Raw genomic sequence first — 24,429 nt, forward strand, 5'->3', positions numbered from 1 at the left:
TCTTCCAATGGCATCTCCATGTTCTGTCCTATAAGTATTCTCTTGTCTAGAGTAGTATAGGACAAGTATCTGGAAGTACTAGTATCTGGAAGACCCAGGTGTGAATCCTCACTTGTGTCATTGAAGCCTGCTGAGTGACCATGGGCCAGTCACAATATCTCTACCTTGAGAAGATAAATGGAGAGGAGAATGATGTAAGCCGCTTTGGATCCCCATTGGGGATAGAAGTGGGGTACAAATGCATCAAACAAACAAATATTATATATTGATATAAAATTTAATTTTGTTTTGTATTTTCTTTTCAGGAAGGAGGCACAACTGGATGAAGAAGGGCAGTTCCTAGTGAGAATCATTTATGATGATTCTAAAACATATGATTTGGTTGCTGCCGCAAGCAAAGTCCTTAGTAAGTAAACCTTTTTTTCAGCAGTAAAAGTCACTTGTTGAGAAACTGAAGATCAGACAGTAAAGGCCATTATTTTTCTTGATTTTACAGTGGTTAGTGGATAAAGATGTAGAAAGACATTTACGTGGCAAAGACAGGTATTTAAGTGCTGATTCTATCATTCTGTGGTAGAATCCTGGAAATATTGATTTTCACTTTTAGAAAGTAAGGCCAGCCAAAGTTATATATGATTCTTACCTGCTGAGATCACTGGGATATAGAACCACATTTTTGAGTGGATTGGCTCAAAGCAATAAAGACAGGTTTTAAAATGTGTGAATAATGCTGGTGCTGTACAAATAGGTCCCTTTTTACATATTAAGCAAAGGAACACTGGAAAAACTTGGAAAGCATGGGATGGGCTTTGGAGGACTTCCCACACTTTAATTGTTTAGCCTCAGTCGCTACTATAGCTCCTTTCTCATTCCTATGAGAGTAGAAAAAGCAAATATGAGGTTTATTATGCAATACAGTCTTAGGCAATTATGCAGTACAATCACACGGCAAGCTTACTACGATTTGTTCCTGCTGTAGATTTGATCGGGGATATTTTTAGCGGGTTTGGATGATCCCACATCCCTTGCCCAACTGCTTGCATCACGCAACAAGGCTCCAGGCACCGTTCAGACAGCTGCGCCACCAAAGTGGTGGCACGGCACAATTTTAAAAAAAATTTTTTTGCACATGCACATGTGCACATATATGCATGTGCAAAACACAGCTCCTGCTTGGATGCAGGTTTTCCCCCCTGAACAGCGAACAAAATGAACTACCGACGTGCAACTGAGTGCTGGTCTGTGTGTGCTTGAGTGTTCATGCATGTAATGTATTCAGCACAGGATTGGTCATGCGCACAACGGTGAAACCCGGGGGGGGGGGGACTACTGCAAGAAGGATGCACAGATGACCTAATCGCATTCATAGCGAGAGATGGCTGTCCAGATAGGAGAAATTGAGGATTCACAGGGCAATTAGTAGGAAAGTACTCAATTTTCCCAGTGTTGGAAAATGTGCTAGAAAACTGGGAGGATTGGAGGGGTGAGTCTGCTTCAATACGGGAGACAGAATCAACTGTCTGATCAGCCCTTTAAAATGCTGTAGGGAACAGTTGTGTTCACATGTGTGAACACGACCTTATACATATTTACTTCGAAGCAAGTTCCACTTTGTTTAATGTGGTTTATTCCCAAGCATGTGTGCATAGGATTGCAGGCTTTATTATAAAGCTGGTTATAAAATTTGGTTATTCTGAGAACTGAGTGATGGGGGGACAGTTGGTACAGAGTTTGTTGTTCTTTGTTTTCAAAGTGCTAAATGCCTAAAAGCTTCTGTTGAGATAAACAATTACATAGTTGTGAGCAACGACATATAACAACTCTGATCACACAAAAATGTTGTAAAACATATATCAGTTACATAAAACATAAATCTCAAGCTTGGAAAGCTTAATGGTTGGGCAGTAGGCTCTGCTGCTGTTCCGCTATTGAGGACTTGTTTGGTTATTCTGTATTCACACTTCAATGAGGTAACTGAGCAAAATTATGGGGTATATAAAGCCTGAAGCCTTGTTTGTAATTTCCCCCCATTTCCAGTGTTGACTTGGCCTGATTAGAAAGTATCACGTGTCAGTTGCTGGCTCAACAGAGGAGAAAGGCCTGAATGTTTTTGGATAACTTAACTTCTTGTGTATTTTTGCATTTTATGTAGACCTTAATGCTGGAGAAATCCTTCAGATGTTTGGAAAGATGTTTTTTGTATTTTGTCAAGAATCTGGTTATGACACAATCTTGCGTGTCTTAGGCTCAAATGTCAGAGAATTTTTACAGGTGAGTAGTCTGCAGCAAATCTTGATAAGCAGGTAATAGGTGAAATGAAAGACCACGGCTTGATATCCAGGAGCCCCACTCAACAAAAAGAAGCTTCATGTGTCCATGCTTGTTCCAGTGGGACTTGCATTCACTTAAATATGCATGGGGTTGTATCTTAAGAAACCTCTGGGTCTTGCACCCAGAAGCAAAAACATCTGGCTCATGGATGTCCTGTTAGAGACATGTGTTAAACCTATGGCTTTCACAAGAGTAAGGACACATAACTGATGTATTTCACCTTAGATTCCATTTAAACAGGTTTCATTGTCCATTATATTAACAAATCTGTGGTTGGTTGATAAGGTATTGGGATCAATCCCCAGCATCTCCAATTAAAAGGATCAGGTGGTAGGTGATGTCAAAGACTTCTCCTTGAGACCTTGGAGAGCTGCTGCCAGTCTGAGTAGACAGTGGACCAAGGGTCTGATTCACTATAAGGCAGCTTCATAAGAATGTAACTCAGTAGTAAAATATGTACATGCAGAAGTTTCAAATTTTGATCCCAGACATCTGAAATATGACACATATGGGACCTGGAGAGCAGCTGCCAATCAAAGAAGACAGTACTGGCCTAGGCAGTCTGACTTACTCTGAAGCCAGCTTCTTGTGTAATTGTCTTTATTGGCCCCGGTCACACGGCAAAATTGCCGCGGGAGAGGCACGGAAGGTGGGTGGATTATCCGGGCGCAATCACACCCCAACATCTGGGAAGTGGAGCGCACCCGTGGCATTCCACCGACAATGCGCATTTAAAAACAAGTACCTCCAAGGTACTAGTAAACGTTTGCCACGGGCTGCCTCCAGACGCCCGTGGTGTGATTGCGGTGGCGCAATCCCCTCCGGTTCCTTGTTTACCCGCTGGCGCCGAGGGAAGGACCCGTGCTGTGCCGTTGGCGCATCTGATCGCATAATTGCGGATCAAACTGCGCCGGGGCAATTAGCCACGCCTCCCCCCGCGATATCTGGCCCATGTGCCCGGGGCCATTGTTACTCAACAAAAGACTTTAAATCAAACTGGTGCTCTAATTATCCCTAAATTTATTGTTTTATACCTTATAGTAAAGGTAAAGGTTCCCTTGCTCAAAAGCCAGTCGAATCCGACTCTAGGGTTGCGGTGCTCATCTCCGTTTCAAAGCCGAAGAGCCAGCGCTGTCCGAAGACGTTTCCGTGGTCATGTGGCCGGCATGACTAAACACCAAGGGGCACGGAACGCTGTTACCTTCCCACTGAAGTGGTACCTATTTATCTACTTGCAATTTCTTGCTTTCGAACTGCTAGGTTGGCAGGAGTTTATACCTTATACATGTTACCAATTTATTTATTTATGATGTAAAATTGTTCAAGGACTCTGAGGTGGCTGCAGTCCTTAGGCTGTGTGAAAATATAAAAGGAGATTTAAAAGTTCCAATTCATGCAATCAGATTAATATCTACAGTTGAGCTGAATATACATTTTAAAATAGGAGGATATGCAGGCCTTTGCTTTTTAAGTTTTGAAACATGTTGGAAAGAGGTTTATTTAAAGGATATATGTACAAGGAACCTCTCTTGAAAGCACAACAAAAAGAATCAAGTATAATATGTAGTCGAATAAAGTATAATTAATCTTTTTAAAAGATGTAGTTCTTCCTTTCTACATAATGTGGAGCTATAAAAGTATTGTGAGTGTCACTACAAAGGAGCATGTGAAAGAAAGGCAGCTTTGAGCTAAATGCAATTGGAGAAATCCCAAGGGTGTTTTTATGTGAAAACCACCAAAAGAAAATCAATCAAACACAAAGTGGTGGTTAATCTAAGATACTTTAGGGAGTAGTTTATTTCTTTACTCATATTATAAAAATAGCACAGTATACATTCTTTTGCATTTCGTAGTGCTTAAAATAGTTTCATATGGAACAGGGCCATATACATGCCAAGCAGCATAGCCTTAAGTGTCAAAGCGACACTCAGCTTAAACTCGGCTAGTAAGGAAATAAATTGGAACATTTTAAAGAGGAGTTCACATCTTCAGAATATCTCTCCCTCCAGGTTTGATAGCAACTCTGTTGTTCTGTAAAGGCATCAGAAAAACTGTTTTGCCTGCCTGGATGCATACTGCCACTGTTTTTAGTAAGGATACACAGGAGAGATTTTGTTTTTGTTCTTTGGTGTGGGAAGAAACATATTTATCCATCTTTTCCTTTAATAGCTGCTAATAAAACAAGCATTTGTATTACTTCCATTGGCTTTTTAAGCCACTATAAACCCTGTTCGTGCAATGAATATTGTCCAGCTTCCCAAGAAGAATATACCTTCGTTGTTATTCTCCAACCAGATTCTCCATTCTGGTAGATGCTAAGCCCTCCTGTGGGAGATAGTTCTAGAAAGCAAGACAATGGTTTAAATTCAGGATTGGCTAATAATCTGGCTATATGAGGCCATATCTGAAATTGCCATAAGAACATAAGAGAAGCCAGTGTTGGATCAGGTCAATGGTCCATCCAGTCTTACACTCTGTTGCACGGTGGCCAAAAATAGGTGCGATCAGGAGGTCCACCAGTGGGACCAGTACACTAGAAGCCCTCCCACTGTTGACCCCCCCCCCAAGCACCAAGAATCACTTGCCTTAGACTGAGGGTCCCTATCTATACCTTGTGACTAATAGCCACTGATGGACCTCTGCTCCATATGTTTATCCAATTCCCTCTTGAAGCCATCCATGCTTGTAGCCGCCACCATCTCCTGTGGCAGTGAATTCCATGTGTGCCCTGAAGGACTTAACCCCAAACCAGTGGCAGGTGATGAAGTGAGATGAGGTAAAGGGAAGTAAATTGTTATTTGGATCCTTTCCTGTCTGGTTTCAGGCCTGGTTATGGGACTGAAACAGCCTTGGTCTCCGTCATGGATGATCTGTGCCAGGAGACAGGAGATAGACAGAGGAAATGTGACTCTATTGATTCTCCTGAACTTCTGAGCAGCATTCAGTATCATCGATCATGGTGACCTCCTGGATTGCCTTTCTGGTTTGGGACTTGGAGGTATCATTTTGTGATGGTTCCTATCCTATGGTAGGTTTCAGAAGGTGGTGCTGGGGTCCTGCTGCTCAGCCCCTTGGCCTGTGGAGACCTGCAAGCCTCCATCTTGTCCCCTATGCTTTTCATTATCTATATGTGGTCATATGAAGATCTGGGTTGGGTTGTCACCAATATGTGGATGACATTCAGCTCTCTCTCGCTCCTCTGGCCAATCCTAGGTACGCTGCAGAAACCCTGAACTACTGTGTGGAGGCACTTTTGGAGTGAATTTGGGGTAACAAACTGAAATGAAGGCTGAGAAGGAGGGTATGGAAGGAGCAGAGGTTGAGGCAAAGGGATGGATTGAGGAGGTAAAGAGGAGAGAGAGAAAGCAAGTTTCCAGAGACAACAACAAATACAGAAGAAAGATGGAAAAGTATAAGAGGACAAAACATAGGAGAAGGAACTCAACTTGAGACCAAAGGGTTTGGACTAGAGGAGGCTGTGAAAGGGTATCCTTGGGAAGCAACACCTGGCTGTATTTACCTAGTGAAGTGAAGGTCCTGTTAAGTAACATGCCCCGTTCACATGAAGGATTTGCCATGGGAGAGCGACGAGTGCATGGCGGATTATCCGGGTGCGATCACACTGCAACATCTGGGAAGTGGAGCACACCTGTGGCAAACCCATGGCATACCGCCGAAAATGCGGGATTAAAAACTACCTGCTCAGAGGTACTAGCAATCAGTTTGCTATGAGCTGCCTCTGGAGTCCCTCGGTGTGATCGCGCCAGCCACAGCTTTTCCCTCCGGCCCCTCGTTGATGCGCAGGCGCGGAGGGAAGGAACTGTAGCGTGCCGCCGATGTGTGGGATCGCGTTATGGCGGCTCTAATTGCGGCAGTGCAAAAAGCCCCACCTCCCCCCGCGTTATCCGTGTCAGTATACTGTAAGGTATGGGACAAGATGACAGTCTATGAAACAATGTGGTAAAGATCATGCTGATCTGGGTGACAGCTAAATGTATCATATGACCCTGTCACCAGGTAGAGATTGCATCTCTCTTGCATCAGCCAGCATGATGCAACCATGAGTCAGCACTGGTCACTGATTGGTGCTAACACTGTATATAAGTCTGTATAGTACTTTAGAAGATGTTCACTCTGTGGATGCCTTGCTGCAGAGCACTCTGCCGGATTGGATGGTGATATTGGAGTTGGAGAGTGCTAAATGAACTGTGTATATTCTGTGTAAATAAATCCACTATAGATAGTCTGCACCAGCAACCTAGTACTTGTCGTTACTGGACGCTTCCCCACGCCAACAATCCGGCCCATGTGACCGGGGCCACAGGTGTCCATCTGTATATCTTGTGCATCCCAGAACCCTCCCAGTATGTTTTAAATCTGATATTTGCCTTGGTAGCCCTAATGAGGGCAGAAAGGTGGGGTATAAATTTTGTAAATATATAAATAAATTAGAAAAAGCTATCTGAAGGGAAGGGACTGTTTATCTGTCATGTACCTGCCTCTGCTGTTATCACCCCTGCAACATCTAATGTTAAGGTAGATGTTGGTAACCCTCAGTGGTAGTGATCTCTTTCGACTGTCCATCCTACCACAGAAATAGCCAATGACATTCATATGTTCTGAATCATACCCAACACATTTTGCCTTGTAGCCACATTCACATCCCTGTTGCTATCTCAGCCATTTTGTGGCTCCATTCTCTGTTCTCCTTGCTTGTTACAAGTTCTTTTTTTAATAATATTTATATCCTCTCTTTCCCCATTATGGAAATTTAGGCAGCATAAAAAGTATCCTAGGAGATTTCTCATCCAGGCCAGACCCAGACCTGGGTAAGATTGCTGTATCATGTGTCTTCCAGACATACCCTGGGTTGTGCAAGGGATTAGCCTGTTGGCTTTTGATAATTGTCAGCTCATCAAAATATAAATATCAAGCAATAAATAGGTAAATGTCAATCAAGCAAAGGATGGCACTTATAGGCTGACTACACACTAAGGAATTAATTTACAAGGCACTTATTTCCTTTTGAGACCACCCAAGAGAAGAGGCAGCTGTTGAAGCTTTTCATCACTAACAGGAGACAAAGTTCAAGCTGTTTCCAAAACTTTTAAGGATCTGCAGATACGAAGTGAAGGGGCATGATACAGCTTGCACATTCCACACATCTTCATTCCTTGGTATGCTTTTAAAGTGATACCCAAACAATGACTGAAAAAATAACAGTGTGGCATTAAAAGAATGCAGAAAAAATAGAGGGGAAAAATAGTAATGATTGATGGAAAGTTGAATTTGGAATGATTTTCTCCATAGGCTGTTACATTGCCATTATCCCCCATAAGTAAATGTAGAGTAGATATGTGTGAAAAATGAATTGGTGGTCAATTCCCCCCCCCATTTTCTAAATCCAGATTTAATAATGTTAGCAATTTTAGGCAGCTGGGCTGCATCTATCTATACCAAAGGGAACTAAACCTATGTTAGTAGGTGCCTTACAGGTCTTCAGACATAGGTTGTGTAATGGAAATACTGGAAAAGTAGATTCTAACATTTCGCTTAACAATCTCCTTGCAGAACCTTGATGCTCTGCATGACCATCTTGCTACGATATACCCAGGAATGCGTGCCCCTTCCTTTAGGTGCACGGATGCTGAAAAAGGGAAGGGTCTCATTCTACATTACTATTCAGAAAGAGAAGGCCTCCAAGACATTGTCATTGGAATCATCAAAACAGTTGCTCAGCAAATCCATGGCACAGAAATCGACATGAAGGTAAGTTTTAGTGTATCCTCCCCTAAGTTTGACATGTATCAAATGCATGACAATAATATTTTAATATCATTTTCCCCACAAGAGACTTGGAGGGGAGGTAGTCTTAAAATGACATCCTTGAGGTGTTGTTTTTCCCTTAGTCACAAAAGAGCACTACAATGTCTCTCCATCATCACTGCTCTTTTACTATAGGAAAAATCTTAGAGTTTGCCAGTGTTACATCAGTCTAATTCTTTATTCAAGAGGACCACCAGCTGTATTATGTTGTTGTGATTGCAGCTTATAATGTGTTCTTGTTTGCTCCTGTCCCCCGAATATCCATACCATGACAGCCTGGCAGCTTATCAGCAATGATCCCACTGGGCCCCATTTTGAAACAGCAGAATTCCTTAGTTCTAAAAGTATTTCAGAATGGCTTTAGGTTAATTTAGATTACAGTCTGGATTTTAAAAATTCAATTAGGATCTTAGCACAAAATTAATATGATAATTTACTGCAGGTATAAGAAATAGTACAGTAGTTCCTTGCTTTCCTGTATCATATGGAAATATTGTATTTGACATGTATTGTTGTGATTGAAGGATGCTATCTACTCTCCCCTCTCTGCCCTAGAAGTGATGATTAGGCTAATACAAATTGTGCATTAGGCTAATACAAATTGCCCCAAAGTTAACAAAGACTGCTTGTGGAAGCTTACCTAAACAGTCAGGAAAGCTCTCAATTTCCACTTTAGCTTAAGTTTTACAATACCGAAGCAGGTCCAGTTCAAGCTTGCGTTCATACAGGGTTAAGTGGAGCTTATTATTCAAATCTTAAAGGGAAAAATATCCAAATAAAAAATACGTTTATTGTTGTTTGAAAGAATCCAACACAGTCTCTGAATCACTTTACAGTGCACATCACAAGAAGCAGCCTTACCTAAGAAACTCCATGAAAGGGTTTTTTAAAATTATTTTTTAATTTATTTAATTAATCTATTTTTTTATTTGTATCCCGCCTTTCCAAAGGCTCAGGGCAGCTCACATGCAGCAAAGCCGAAATATAAAATACAATAAAACATGTAACAGAATAACAACATTTAAACCACAATAAAATCTATGCTACATCACGGTGCTGTAATCCTCCTATGTCAATTCTTCCAAGATGGGAACAACCACCCCAATTTTGGCGGCCAGCTGTCTCGATAGCGCGGTCTCCCGCGACACTGTCTGTAAACTCCTGCCAGGCAATGCTTACCTCCCTTAAATGGGGGCAGCCAATGAAACACTACCGCGGTGGTGGGGTAGTGGCGGTGGCAGCTCCTACTCATAAGCCTGGCGGAAGAGCTCCGTCTTGCAGAACCTGCAGAATGGCACAAGGTCCCGCAGGGCCTGGATCTTCTCCGGGAGCTCGTTTCACCAGGTAGGAGCCGCCACTAAAAATGCCCTGGCCTTTTCAATTAACTAAATCTTTTTGAGAACAAAAGCTCTTATATATCGTCTGATTTTAATCTAAAACTAAATAAATTGATAGCTTAATATAGTATTACTGCACACCTACATCTTCTGCACACCAATAGTAGCATGCTGAAAAGAAGAGAATAACTGCCATTCACCTGTTTTTCCTATCATTTACAGAGTACTTTGCAGAATTGTTTTTTGCAAATATGCAACACATCTTAACATATTAAATTCTCTGTATTGAGTGATATTTGGTACATTAATATTGCGATTTGCTTTTTTAAACCTGATTAATTGCTTATTTTTGATTGTTGTGATTAACAGGGCAGCTGACAAATCAATTAATTTCATTAACTAATTTCATTAATCAATTGCTTCTGATTGTTATGATTACCTTGAAAATTGATAATCAATTTTATCAATTTTGAGTATAATTGCTACGTGCAGTATAATTGAGTATAATTGCTACGACCTTCTGCATGCCAAGCAGATGCTCTGCCACTGAACCATGGGCCCATGGAGGATAGATCCATCAGTGGCTACTAGCCATGGTGACTAAAAGGAACCTCATAAGAACATAAGAGAAGCCAATGTTGGATCAGGCCAATGACCCATCTAGTCCAACAGTTTGTCATACAGTGGCCAAAAATACCAGGTGCCATCAGGAGGTCTAGCAGTGGGGCCAGGACACTAGAAGCCCTCCCACTGTTGGCCCCCCAAGAATACAGTGCATCACCTGCCCCAGCCTGTGAGTTCCTATCTATACCTTGTGGCTAATAGCCACTGATGGACCTCTGCTCCATATGTTTATCCAGTTCCCTCTTGAAGCTGTCCATGATTGTAGCTGCCGCCACCTCCTGTGGCAGTGAATTCCATGTGTTAATAACTCTTTGGGTGAAGAAGTACTTCCTTTTATCTGTTCTAACCTGACTGCTCAGCAATTTCATGGAGTGCCCACGAGTTCTTGTATTGTGAGAAAGGGAGAAATATGGGGAACCTCCATATTCAGAGGCAGAACTTCTACATCCCAATGGTAGGAGGCAGCATCAGGGGACAGCTTTGGCCTCTGTGCCCTGTGTTTTGGCCCTCAAGGGTAACTGGTTGATTTCTGTATGAAACTGGTTGCTGGAGTAAATGGACTGTTAGTTTGATCCAACAAGGCTGGTAATATGTTCTTATGAATAAAACATAATGTGTCCAGTTATCTCAATTCAGCTTTTCCATAAACATTAGAGTTACCAAAATGGGCATAGTAGTTTTACTGTGCTGCATAGTATTGTTTCATCAAAGGACATCCATTGTTATGAAGCTGTTCATCAGTGTTCTGCCTTAAAAAAAAAGCTGCCATTGATCTAAACTACTGTAATTGCACACTGAGCTAAATTTAGCTCAAGAGCTTTGTTCCATTTGTACCAGCCAGAGGCATAAAGTCCTTTGCAAATCTAATTGGTATTCCTTTACTCTTAGCTGATAAAACCCCTGTGCCTGCCTTAACTAGGACCCCTATTTCATGTATGATGATTTTTTTTCCAGAGCTGGCACACACATTCACTGTGCTACAGAATCCTGTGGAATGAAAGACCTTTACTTTCTTCTTGTGTCTGCTGTTCATTGAAAGCAAATGATTACATGCTACCCTTGCAAAAGATGGAATCCAGGACATATAGATCTCATAGCTTGAATTTGGAACAGGCAAACTTTTCTATGACCAAAAAAATATGGCAGGAAAGAATGTTAAAAGGACTCCTGCTTATAAAAAAATTCTAAATTGGATTTCTTGCTATGTAGTATGAAGCCATTTTCAAAATTGGCTTTCCTTTCTTATTGATGTGACCTTTCGTGTAGCCAAGCAGAAGCAAATGCAGAAGACCCATCTTGCTTCAAATCACAGGAGGAAGAATCAGTTAGGAGTCTGTTTCAAACCTAAAGGGTGATTTGTCTTGATTTTAACTGCTGTTACCATGGTGAAGGAGTTCGTAGACATGATAGGTTGATGTCACTTGCACACTAGGCCTACAGTGGGGGTGGGGGTAATAATCCAACTATATTCCCAGCTGTGTTGCTTCTGCTGATGCGCTTTCATTTACTAGATTAATCCTGTGGTCCTGCTACATGCTGGCAGCCATGAAGCTGGCATAGCTTAGAGCCTAGACTCTCCCATAGGAAGAAAGCAAAAAAGCAATAGACTTTCTAAGGAACAGAGAACAGAGCAACACCACTGGAGTCTATGGCATTATTGCAGTCATCCATCAATCATGCAGTGGCAGGCCAACAAGGCATCAAAGGAGCCAGTCTATACTCTTCAGTTGCAGCTTTATCTCTGTAATGTCACCATGCCCCCAGCACACAAACAAAAGGTAGCAAGGGCGACACAAACCAGGTGCCTTGAATTGTGTGGAGCACTATGGTAATCCCAGAAACGGCCTTGTGGGCAGGAGTCCAAGACCACCTTACGCCCCACAAGAGTGCTGATGGCAAGTCCTTTGGCAGAAGGGCACAGGGGGAAGAACAGACACACAGTCCAGGCGTCACTACTTTCTTACAGCATTTTACATGTCCTTAGTGTCTTTGTACTGATTCAGAGTAGATTGAAGACACAGCTCCCACAGCTCTGCTGGAATATTCCAGGGAAAACACATGGCCTCCCCAAGCAGGTGTTTAAGTCACTTACCTTATGGAGTGGTTTGTCCTTGCATACCCAGTTACAGTAGAGGTTTCTTTCTACTGGTTGTACCCTGAGGTGGCATATCTGTAACATTCTGAGCAGACTATATGGTCTTCCTGTGTTTATTGCCAGCCTTAATTATTCAAGCAAAATGCCCTTTTCCAGAATTCCCATCACTCAACCCAAGTTCCCATTTGGGTTCTGTAAGAATGCACACCATGAGGCCAGAATTATACAGCCAAATACTGCATGCCCTGCTATCTGAGATAGGGGTGGCCTGCTGGGGCTTATATACTGCTGATTGTGTGCTATAATTGGCTGCAGAATTAAGTGGACTCCTGTGCTCAGTTGGCTCCATGAAGGTGAACTATGAGATGGGAGCAGTTGAGTTCAATGGGAATACTTTAATTTACATTACCTCTTTTGCTAGCATGAGATTATGCAGCCATCAGCAGTGGGACTGAAATTTGAAGGAGCTTAGTTTACTTACTAGGTTCCTTGGTGCCATCCAATCCTGGCAACGAGACTTATGCTGGTGGTTCCCCCTTTATGCCAGCAATAGGGTATTTTACATCAATGTAGATAATATTTTGTGTACTGATTCAGAGTAGATTGAACAGAACAGAAATGTTTTCATCTGAGCTTTGCCTCAAGGGCCTCTTTATTTCTCAGTCTTCTGACATGTTCTTTTGCTCTTCTGGTTTATTACACTCACCTTCCTGTGCAGGGTCTGATATTCACATTAATAACAAGTCAGGCCTGTCAAGTATGGTTGCAACTATAATTTTTGCTGTCATTGACCTGTATTCATTTTGTAGAGGTTAGGGGCTAGCATAGTACTGAATAGAATAGCACCCTGGTTTTAACAAGTGGTGAAGACTTTGCTTTAATGTAAGTCATGTTTTGGACTCATCGTGAGTTGATTGGCAGAGGGATGCTGTGTTTTTTATGCAGAGGTTTCTAGAGGGGTCAAGTTTTTCTTTTTTACAGCTTCAGAATTATTCTTTAGTAGGTACATGGGTGAAGGACATAGAATGGAAAGAGATTCTAATTCACTCACAACATGTGTTACCTGTTCAAGATAAAAATTTTCAATCATTTTGAACTTACAACTCTTGATTTTTATTTTTTTTTAAATCCCCGGAGGGATATTTTTTATTTTGCAAAACTACAAAAACTACAAAGAAATATTAGGAAAGGGACTACAACTAAGGAGAAAGGAAAGCAAACCACACTAAACTAAAACCCAAGAGGAGGAGATCTTTTCACTGTTAGTAAAAATGTTAGTACTGTTAGTGTTAATATCACAATATACTTGTAGAGTTCTTGCTTATAACAGTTCACTGTTTATATGTTATTTTATTAGTTGTTATGAGAGAAATCTCTGATCATCTTCCATTCTTTGCTTCAAAAGGCCATTTTCCAAGTCCTTCTGCCTTTACTTCGGCTTTCTGTCTCTGAAATTGTATACCACTCTGGCAGGTCCTGCACCCTTTTCTGCTGCAGAGTCCTCTTCCATTCCCGAGGTAGCAGAGTCACTAGACTTTGTTTCTTCCTCTTTGGACTCTTCCTCTGTCCCCAGCTGGCATCTCAAAAATTCTTTAGCTTTAAAAGTGGAGTCTATTTTCTCTCTTCTATCGTTGATCTTAAAGATGTTACCTTCCGGAACCGCCCATCTGTACGATATCCCATTTGTTTGAAGAAAAGAAATTAGGTCCTTGTAATTTTTCCTCTTTTGTCTAATTTCAAATGGAATGTCCTTTAAAGCTTTGATAGTTACATTTCCCATTTTCAGTGGAGTTGCTGAAATTGCTTTTAAAATGGTGTCCCTAGTTTGTCTTCTTGCACACTTGACCACTATTTCTCCAGGTAGGCTATTTTTTAATGTAATTGGAGTATGCCCTATAGGCTACCTCCCTTTCGTTTACAAGTTCATCTGCTGTTAAGCCTACTACTGGGGCGATAATTTCGCTAAGCAACTTCTTCGAGTCTTCTCAATCTATTTCAGGAACCCCCTGAAACCTGAGAACCATGTTAGCTTTTTCCATCTGTAGCTGTAAGACTCGGTTCTCTTGGCAATTCTGTTTCATTTCCACCTCTCCCATCCTTTTCTTCAACTTCTTGCTTGTGGTGTCTATCTCTTTAATTATCTCGTTTGCCTGCTCCACCTTTTTCTCTGTTTCGTTCAGCTGGAGCTGCTGTGCTGCAAAGTTTTTATTCATCACAGTCAATTGCTGGTTAATACCATTGAGTTGTTCCAATACCGGCTTAAGCATATCTGCCAGGAGTTTGAGGACATCTGCTCCCTCTTCCGGTCTCAGACTCTGACTGCCCGGTTTCATTTTAAACTTTCTCTGCTGGGCCGCCATCTTTCCCGTTTTGGTTTACAGTTTCTACCACTCCCACATAACTACCACTCCCACATTCGCCCTCCTCCATTATGAGGAGAGGGTCCGCCATCGTTGTTCCGTCAACCGAACAACTCTTGATTTTCATGGACTATTAAGATGGAGATGCAGTCTTGTCATTGGGAGTTTTCTCTGTCTCAGCATCAAGTAACTTATGAATATCAGAAAGCAGTCTATTTTATAAGGAAACCTTAGCCATTAAAAGGACTTTAGAAACATTTGTGTGCTTTTCTGTATCCTTGCTAGATAAGATCTTTCCAGTGAAGTGTTTATGGTTGTACTAAACATACATTACTTAAGCTGCAAACACACTAAGTAATCCACATTCAATCCACTTTCAGTGCACTTTCCAACTGGATTTTACTGTGTGAAGTTGGAAGGTGCATTGAAAGTGGATTATTTAGTGTGTGTGACTGCAGCCTTAGATTATTCTCTCAATTAAACGGTAGTGAAGCAACGGTAATACTGATTCATTGGTGAATTTTGGAACAGGTTTGTTAATTAGTTTCTAAGGGCCCTAGACTACTGTTTGCAATCACAGCAACAGTACAATTACCATAGCATTAAGAACAATATTGATTGGGATCAAAATAATCTGTTTGCACAAGAGAAGGAACTTCTAGTGCATGGTGGCAGTTACTGTTTTTCTGCCCCTGTTATCTACAGTTCCTTGCAGTCCACAAAACAGCTGTTCCAAAGAGTCAGATCTATGGTGCTGCATAGCCTGTTGTGGCCAGGACAGAAATTAGTGCAAGCCAAAGTATTTCCTCTTGCGCAAGTGGATGATTGGATAAAACAGTATATTGTGGAGGGCTTTTTATTTGCTATACATGCATTTTTCACCATCCCATCTAAACCCATAAATTGCATTTTATTGAGAATATTGGTAGTGTTCCTTTACTGTGAGAATAATTCCCCTTATCTTTTATTATGTACATGATGCAGTGGCACCACTGGTGAGTTATGTGATACCATTTAATCTCGTACCTTGGTTCTGGTGCATAAAACTCCTTGGAAGCTTTGTTGAAAGGCAACCGATTGAAAAAGGGTCAATAGGACTAGTGATGGGCAAAAGAGCCCATGGGGTGCAGTAATTAGAATGTCATATGGGACCAGAGTGACATGGGATTTAAATCCTCACTCAGATATGAAGCTCACTAGGTAACAATACCCATTGACCCTTACTCTTTCAGCCTAACCTACTTTATAGGATGATTATAAAGAGAACGTGGAGTAGAGGGGAACCAGAACTTTACTTTGGAGAAAGCAAGGAACAGCAGACAGAAAATGACATCATAGCATTGGGGTTTCTGGGTGCGGCTAGTACTCCACAGGGACCCAGCAATTCAGATTCAGTTCAGTCTCATCCTGCATTTCAAATCCAGTGCCAGAAAGTCCAAGTAACTGTGATCAGGGGTCGTTTCGTAGAAAAAGAGCTAGGGGAACTCATTAGCATATGCCACACCCCCTGACATCACTGGAAGCGTGTCATAAGGCCACACCCCCTGACATCACCGGAAGTGTGTCATAAGGCCACACACCCCGTCCCCAACGGTCCCGGCTGCCGCCGCTGGCCTTGCAGCTCTACTGCCGAGCCCCATGAGGGGCTCGGCGGTGGACCTGCTAGGCCGACGGGAGTGCAAGGAAGCCCCGCAAAGGCCCTCCCTGGCCCCAGGCAGGCAGGGGTGGGGAGAGGCAGGGAGGAAGCAACTTACCCTCCCTCTTCTCCTGCCTCCTCCTGGCTGAATGAGGGCCAGAAGCAAGGCGGCTGGAAGCAGGGGGCGGGGCTTCATCATGTGCCTCGCCCCCGTACCTCACCCGGGGGAACTGCGATCCCCCGCGAACCCCCCCGAAATGGCCTCTGATAAAAATAAAATAGCTACAGTAATGTAAATGAAGGAGGCTAAAATCATTGACCATCTTTTCTTTATTGTGTGTAGGTTGTTCAACAAAGAAATGAAGAATGTGATCACATTCAGTTTTTAATTGAAGAGAAGGAGTCTAAAGAAGAGGATTTTTATGAAGACCTGGACAGATTTGAAGAGAATGGTACCCAGGAGTCTCGAATCAGTCCATATACTTTCTGCAAGGCTTTCCCTTTTCATATTATATTTGATAGAGATCTTGTTGTCACCCAGTGTGGCAATGCAATTTATAGGGTCCTTCCACAGGTGAGATGCAGTTTTTGTCTTTCATTCTCCTACTCAAGTGTGACTTTTTTACTTTGGGTGTAGTATATGTTCTGCAAAGGTTCATGATAATGATTCTTATATAATTTCACATATATTTGTGGTAATTATATATTAAAAAATCCCTCCTACTAGCCTTTCCCTCCACACACTGAATGAAGATAGAAGAAACTAGGTTTTTCTTTATGACTGCTCTAAAATGCTGTGATTGGGCCTGCAGTATAGCAGGATCTGGAGATCTTCTGTCCTCTTTTCAAGTGCCAAAACAGGACAGGAGTGCCTGATCCTGCCATGGTGTTTTTTGAATGGCCCAAGTTCAGGTGTAAAATGGTGGTAGCCTACAAAGGTTGGATTAGGTCTGGGTTGAGAAATACTTGGAGATTTGGGGCGTGGAGCCTGGGGAGGGTGGGGTTTGGGGAGGGGAGGGTCTTCAGTTGCGTATAATGTCATGGAGTTCACACTTCAAAGCAGTGGGGTTCTCCAGGGGAACTGATCAGGGTCATCTGAAGATTAATTGTAATAGCGGGAGATTTCAAGGTGCCCCTGGAGGTTGACAAACCCAGGTCAGACCGGTGGATGCCATATCATATAGTGTCACAGGCTGGAGTGCAGGCAGGGCGAGAGAGGGATAGTCCGCGTCCAGTCCAAGGTCGAAAGCCAAGAGAGCAGGAAACCAAAACACCAAGTCCAAAGCTCAAACCATAAGCATAGTCATTAAGCCAGAGTCCAGGGGGTCAGGAGCCAAAACACCAGAGTCCAGGGCACAAACCAAGAGTGTTGTCATCAGAACCGGAGTCAAGGAGCTGAGAGTTCAAAGCAGGAAACAGGAACCGGGAACACGGGCGAGGTGGGTGCAGTAGCATCGTCAAGCTGACTAGTTGCTGGAATGAAGAACTGACAGGGAGTGAGGAGCTAAGTATCCCTCCGGGGCTGTTGTCAATTAGTGGCCAGCATGTGTGTCCCAGCTCCAGTTAGAACTCAGGGCTGAGGGACTGCCTACTGTGTAGGTGTGCCTCTCGGTGCCGAGATGCCAAGTCCTGTCGGAGCTGATTTTGCAAACATGCCACCGGGGTGTGTGTGAATCAAGAGGGCTGTCCATCGTGCGTTGTTCCATCCCAGCTGTTGCTAGGGTGGACTCCACGGCTTCATTGGGGTCAGGTGTAGATTCTACCGGAGCTGGGAGCTCATCCTCAGCAGTACTCAGGACTTCTGCTGGGGCCGGGAGCTGATCCTTGGCATCACTCATGACATACAGTTTGGCCCTGATATACAGTTCAATAAGCAGAATCCATGCTGGGTTCACTATGTGAATGATGTTTGTCAAGATGGTACTCTGGAGCAATTACCATTGGGGCAGGAATTTGAAAACTTTGTAGAATCTGCAACTTTTAAATAAGAAAAGTTTTAAAATATAAACATGTGAGTACTAAATTTGAGTTTCGAGTTCCCTTTTAAAAACCTTTTTAAAATATGGTACACAGTTATGAAAAGATGAAATCCAATAACAAAGGAGGAAGAAACTCCTAAATATTGTATTAATTTAGACACATGCAATATGTTAGAAAAGCAGAATATAATCAAACTGTCCATTATTGAGCATAAATAATTTTAGGCCTTTAAAGCAAAATTTCTCTGTTGTTTATGTTTCAGCTCCAACCAGGATACTGCAATCTCTTGTCAGTATTTTCTTTGGTTCGGCCTCACATCGATATAAGTTTCCATGGAATCCTCTCACATATCAATACTGTCTTTGTACTGAGGAGCAAGGTAACCTAAATGCGGTCCACATGCAATTTTTTCAGTTAGTAATCATGCTGTACTTGGATGAACAATAGTTACAAGACACTGAAATTCTTTCTTTAGTACATAGTTGAGGTATTTCTGTTTGGATCCAGGAAGGCACAGATAAAATACACATTTTACTGTTGATAATAGTAAAGTGCATTGTGGTCACAGGAAGACATATCATATTTAAGTTGCAGTTATGACCTTTTTCTTTACAAGGAAGGGCTGCTGGATGTGGAAAAGCTGGAGTGTGAAGATGAATTAACTGGTACCGAAATTAGCTGCTTACGTCTTAAGGGTCAAATGATCTACTTACCTGAGGCAGATAGTATTCTCTTTCTTTGTTCTCCAAGGTAAGCAAATAAATTTGGTGGATGCGACAGTTGCATCGTTACCAAAATGAATATTGTGATCTTGGATTAAAACATTTCCTGAAAGGCATTTTGTTGACATAATAGTTTAAGCCCATTGAGGGAGGAACTTGTAGTTACAAGTAAGATAGTGTTACCATCCTGTGTATCTTTGCTTCATCTTCCTTATATTACAACATAATAGGGGCGTGCAAAAAAAATAGCGGTATTTTTTGGGTTCGGGTATATTGAACCCCCCAAACTCACTATTTTCTGATATTCCCGAATCCCAATACTGGCATGGTATTCGGATTCAGGATTTTTCCCTGGCTCCATTATACCCTATGGGGACCATTATAGTCAATGGTCCCCATAGGATATAATGGGGAATCAATCTTGGGGTCTGGGGGGGGGATCTTTTTTGGTAGAGGCACCACATTTTCAGAATGGCTGCTGGTGCCTCTCCTCAAAAAACTCACCAAGTTTCAAAAAGATTGGACTAATTCAGTGGGCTCCCTTTAAACACCCTTTAACTTCAACTATCAGGTGGTCCCAAAAAATCCTGAATATTTTTGGGATATTTGGGACTCAGCTATTTCAGATAGTTTAAAAAATACTGAGATCTATATCCGGCTGAAAGAATAGCCTGAAAATTCTGATAAGGTATTTTAAAGGTATTTTTTCGCTTGGATAGAGCCAAATGCACATCCCTACAACATAATACTCTAGTCACATGAAGAAGGTGCATGGTGTTTTTCCGTGCACCCCTTCCTTGCTGCAGCAACCTCTGATCCCCAGTATGTGGCACAACATCATTTCAATCCCTCTCATCCCACATTTCTCCTCATTGGCTAGTGATAGCACATTGTATTATAGTACCCTTCATTATTTTGGATGAAGCTGTATGGATTCAACATAGTAATCTCCTATGTCAGTAGAGCAGACAACTGTATACTGTATGAGCTACAAAAACATTGTTTTTTGCCAATTTAAAAATGCTTACAGTTAATCAGTTTTTTTAAATGCATGTTTTAGATAAATCTGAGTACCTGGTTTATTCCACTATTTTCTCATCTTGCCTTTGATCACTTCTCTGTATTGCAGTGTGATGAATTTGGATGACTTAACCAGAAGAGGGCTATACCTGAGTGATATTCCACTGCATGACGCTACTCGTGATTTGGTACTTCTGGGGGAGCAATTCAGAGAGGAATACAAGCTGACCCAAGAGTTAGAAATACTAACGGACAGGCTTCAGCACACATTAAGAGCACTGGAAGATGAGAAAAAAAAGACAGACACGTAAGCCTCCTAATAAGAAATATCACAAAATAGTTCTAATAGGGAAGCAGTTTTAAAGCAATGGAAATGTTTTGCTGTCCTGTACTGGAAAACCTCCAAACATTCTCTGATTTTGAGTGACTTTCTTAAAGTCAGTGAGGAAGGGTCAGGAGGAAGTGCCTTGACTTGTTTTCCTTGTTGAAGCAAACAAAAGTTGCAGGCAACTAACAGTTCCCTCACTCATATAAAGTGGCACCATTTCAGATTTCAGAATTGGAGCCAAAGTGATCATTCAAGGTGGTGGCACCTGGTTTTTGGCCACTGTGTGACACAGAGTGTTGGACTGGATCGGTCATTGGCCTGATCCAACATGTTCTTATGTTCTTATGTATTTTAGGACATTTCACTGTGACTGTTTCTTCGTAATACATACTGACATATATCCTATCACTCAATTCAGCAGCATTTGAAGTATTCTTGTCACCCAAGGATCCTTGCACCTACTTAAGTGAATTTTCCACTAGTTGAAGAACCCTTAGGTTGGAAAAAGGTTTCAGACATTACTGAGCAGAGAGGTGGGATTCAAGCAAATAACTCTGCCAGTGTTATCAGCATACAATCCTGTTCCCCGCCCCCTTTCCTTTTTAAGGGATCTTTGCCTTTGGCAAACAGACCTGGAATAAAGTAGTTCTACAGTGGTTTAGAATGGTTTTCATACTATGGCCCTGGTCACACGTGCCAGAAAATGCAAGGGGGAGGCGTGGCTATTTGCGGTGCCGCAATTAGCCGCACGACAACGCAATCAGATGCGTCGGTGGCAACCCATGGTTCCAGCCCTCGGGTTGTGTGCAGCAACGAAGACGGCCGGAGGGAAAAGCCGCGGCGGCGTGATCACAGCGAGGGAGTCCGGAGGCAGCCTGTGGCAAACCGTTTGCTACTACCTTCGAGGAGGTATTTTTTATCGTGCATTTTCGATGGCATGCCACAGGTTGGCCACGGGTGCGCTCCACTTGCCAGATGTTGTGGTGTGATCGTGCCCGGAAAATCCACCATCCAATCGTGTCTCTCCCGTGGCAAATTCGCCTTGTGAACGGGGACTCTGAGCTTGGCAGACATAAAGGGATAGCCAAAAAGGAATTGTCTGTGGTCTGAAATTTGGAGTATCAAGGGGAGTATGCCAGAATATCTACATTAGGCAGAATCATTTACAGAGTATGAACAATATGGACATTTACCCAGAATTAAGATCAGCAGGGTAATTCATAAGATATTGTAAGAAATTGCAATGAGAGAGATGATGCATTAATTCAGGAAGTCTCTTTTAAATCATGAGTAGGACTGAGTTATGATTATTTTAATTTGAAAATGATGGGAACATAATCAGCATAATACAAATGTTAATTGAATCTTTATTCTATAGTTAAATAAACAAGAATATATTAAAAGTCATTAGTATCTTATGCTATAGCTTGCTTGTTAAAACTGGTTTGGATTTTCCATGGTTATTGGAAGTTTTAGTTTTGCTTCAAATGCTAGTGTTTCAGTTCTGCCATTGACAGATCTTCACTGTCTTTGATGATTAGCCAGAACCTTCATTTTCATGCTGGGAAGCCAATCACTTTAAAACCCACCAACATTAACAAGATCGGACATTATAACCCGTGTGCGGGGAGGGCGGGGTATAAATGAGATTTATAGCCCGCGTGCGGGGAGGGTGGGGTATAAATGAAATAAAATAAATAAATAAGAATTGTATAGGATTTGCCCAAGGAGTTGCAGGGAAGTGTGTGCTGATGTGTGAATAGTTTGTCTCCTATGTCTTTTAGACTGTAGTGGCATTGAGGAGTTCTAAAGAGCTAACTACTCATAGGATAGTGTTCAACTGAACACAGTATACCTTTGTCATACGCCATAGTTTCTAGTGATGATCGTAATTTTCCAGTAAGAACTGATTCTGACTGGTTGCACCTGTTATTGATGTTAGTACATCTTCTTTTCACATTCTCTGGTAAGCTGTTACGGAGTTCATAACTGGAATAGTTACATTTATGAAATATATTGTAAAATAATTCTTTGTTGGAATTTTGGCAATGAGTACTGAGCCTTTGAAGAGAGAGATTGTGAACTTGGCCCCACTGAGATTGTGACATCGAAAGGTCAGGCAGTGAGCAGAACAAGAGGGAAAGATCTGGGTGCCAAAAAAAGGAGAACAGGATTCCCTTGTCCCATGAATTGTTGTGTGACCCCCTCTTGTACAGCATGAAAAGCTAAATCCTCATAGATTACACTTGTGAGAGGAAGGCTGCTGAAAATAGGCAGGAATCACCAAGAAATACTAGCAGTTGCATCAAGTTTCATTGTAGTAGTGGAAATCCCTAATATAGATTGGATCCAGATAGCTTTTTCACTCAGTCTCCCTCAAGTCCTGTTTGAACTACAGGCTCTGTCCCAAATGACTTCTGTCTATGTAGGTACCATGGTCTTCAGGTAATCACAGGGGATCCCCTCCTCCCTTTTTCAGCCACAGAAAAGTTGATTAGATCCAATCCTCTGTGTTCTGTAGGGGTTCTATGTTCTAAACTTTATAGGCAGGCTAGGGACCAATATTTTTAGTAGCATGAGCATCCCCATAGGGACAATGGTTTAATGCCTTGTATGATTTGAACATGATTACGAATTGGCCCATAAAAATGAGGGAACGATAAGTTAATGAAAATAATCCAATTATCTAGAAAAATATATTATCTCATCCAGTCTTTGTGTAAAGTGTTTTGATGCACTCAAGGGATTCTTGAATACTTCATGTACTATTCTTTGAAGAATTTCCCTCCCACTTTTATTATTATCTCTATTTCTGATCTTTCTTTGTCCCCCCCCCCTTCTCTTGTCTAATTAACTTTTATGGCTTAGTCTTGGATGCTAATGTTGATTTGATGGCACATAACTTATCTTCCCCAACTTTACTATGTATTATTTGGCCTTTCAGAGTAGCAAAATTTTATCTGGCTTAATTATCAAAGTTATCAAATACTTTTAGCCATCATTAAAAAACATAGGAAAGCTGCTGGTTCAGAACATCTGTAATAAATCTGAGTGTCCATAATGTTGAATCTAGGCATATCTTATCTTGATCTTTAGAATGCAACACTTTGTCTGTACACTCTGTTGTGGTATACAGCTGGTGGGGGGGGTAATGAATTTTAAAAGCTAGATCTTACTGAAATACTGTGTATTCTAGGCTAAAAAATAGAACTGTCATTCTAGAAGGGTTTTTTTAAAGTATAATTTTTTGCAAAGTGTATGTTCCTCCCAATGTTGCTTCTCTTTAATTGGCATCAGTGAGACACTTGAAATGAGTGGTGTATATTACAGGTAACAGGTGGAGAAGTTCTGCTAGGCCTATGGTTGAGGTAGCAGAGACCTATTTATATTAGCCTCCCCTGTATTTTACTGTTGTCATCTGTACTGTTATCATCAGCATTGTCTTTCACCCACCTGTCCCCCCTCCCTGTATTAAGTTGTCATCCGCCTGCAAGCATACAGGGAACCCATCTGGAAGAAGGTGAAGATGGAGATGGATGGGTTGAATGGTGCCATTAACTGTTATTGTTGATATTAATTGTTCCTTCTGTGACAGGGTTTTATGACTGTTATTTTAAACATTGAATTGTGTTATTTATTGCTATTGTAACCTGCCCTGAGCCTTTGTGGGGGAGGGCAGGCTAGAAGCCTAATAAATAAAAAATAAAAAAGTTCCTTGAATATGCCATTCTCAGTAATGTTAAAAATAGCTGTCTGTCTCCAGCTGTTGGATATCTAATTCAAATCAACCAGGAATGTGTGCTTTAAGAAGTGCCTTCAATGGGAAAGATAAAGGGTGTGACACAGACAAAGTTGTGCTGTTTTGTCCCACCCTCTTTAGGCAGTTTAAACATGTGCAATGCCATCAATGAAATCAAGCACATTTAATCATACTAAATCTTGCCTTAAGAGTTTGATAATGTATGGCCCCGGTCACACAGGAGGTTTTGGCCCGCAAGAGGGATGAATCGGGGACGCAGCAAATGGGTGCGATCACACCGCAACATCTGGGAAGCGGCGTGCACCCGTCCCCAATCCGTCCCTTCAGGCTGAAAACGTGCAGTAAAAAAACCCCAATGAGATAGTAGGACCAACCTGAAATGCTGCAGCAAGCGCGGCCGTGGGGTCGCT

The 24,429-nt window shown here is 41.9% G+C and overlaps 1 protein-coding gene across 1 annotated transcript in view; it reads left to right on the plus strand.

Moving 5' to 3' along the window:
- Positions 1–340: 340 nt before the first annotated feature.
- GUCY1B3 (guanylate cyclase 1, soluble, beta 3) overlaps positions 341–24,429 on the plus strand; it is a 31,917-nt gene continuing 7,828 nt past the window's right edge. Inside the window, exons 1-7 of the mRNA XM_015410065.1 lie at positions 341–406; positions 2,153–2,271; positions 7,903–8,100; positions 16,553–16,783; positions 18,452–18,568; positions 18,806–18,939; positions 20,041–20,238. Of these exons, the coding sequence (XP_015265551.1) occupies positions 2,179–2,271; positions 7,903–8,100; positions 16,553–16,783; positions 18,452–18,568; positions 18,806–18,939; positions 20,041–20,238 (971 nt within the window). The 5' untranslated portion in view covers positions 341–406; positions 2,153–2,178. The remainder of the gene's footprint in view (positions 407–2,152; positions 2,272–7,902; positions 8,101–16,552; positions 16,784–18,451; positions 18,569–18,805; positions 18,940–20,040; positions 20,239–24,429) is intronic.

Source organism: Gekko japonicus, unplaced genomic scaffold (assembly GCF_001447785.1).
Source record: "Gekko japonicus isolate JY-2015 unplaced genomic scaffold, Gekko_japonicus_V1.1 scaffold326, whole genome shotgun sequence".
In the NCBI taxonomy this organism is placed as follows: domain Eukaryota; kingdom Metazoa; phylum Chordata; class Lepidosauria; order Squamata; family Gekkonidae; genus Gekko; species Gekko japonicus.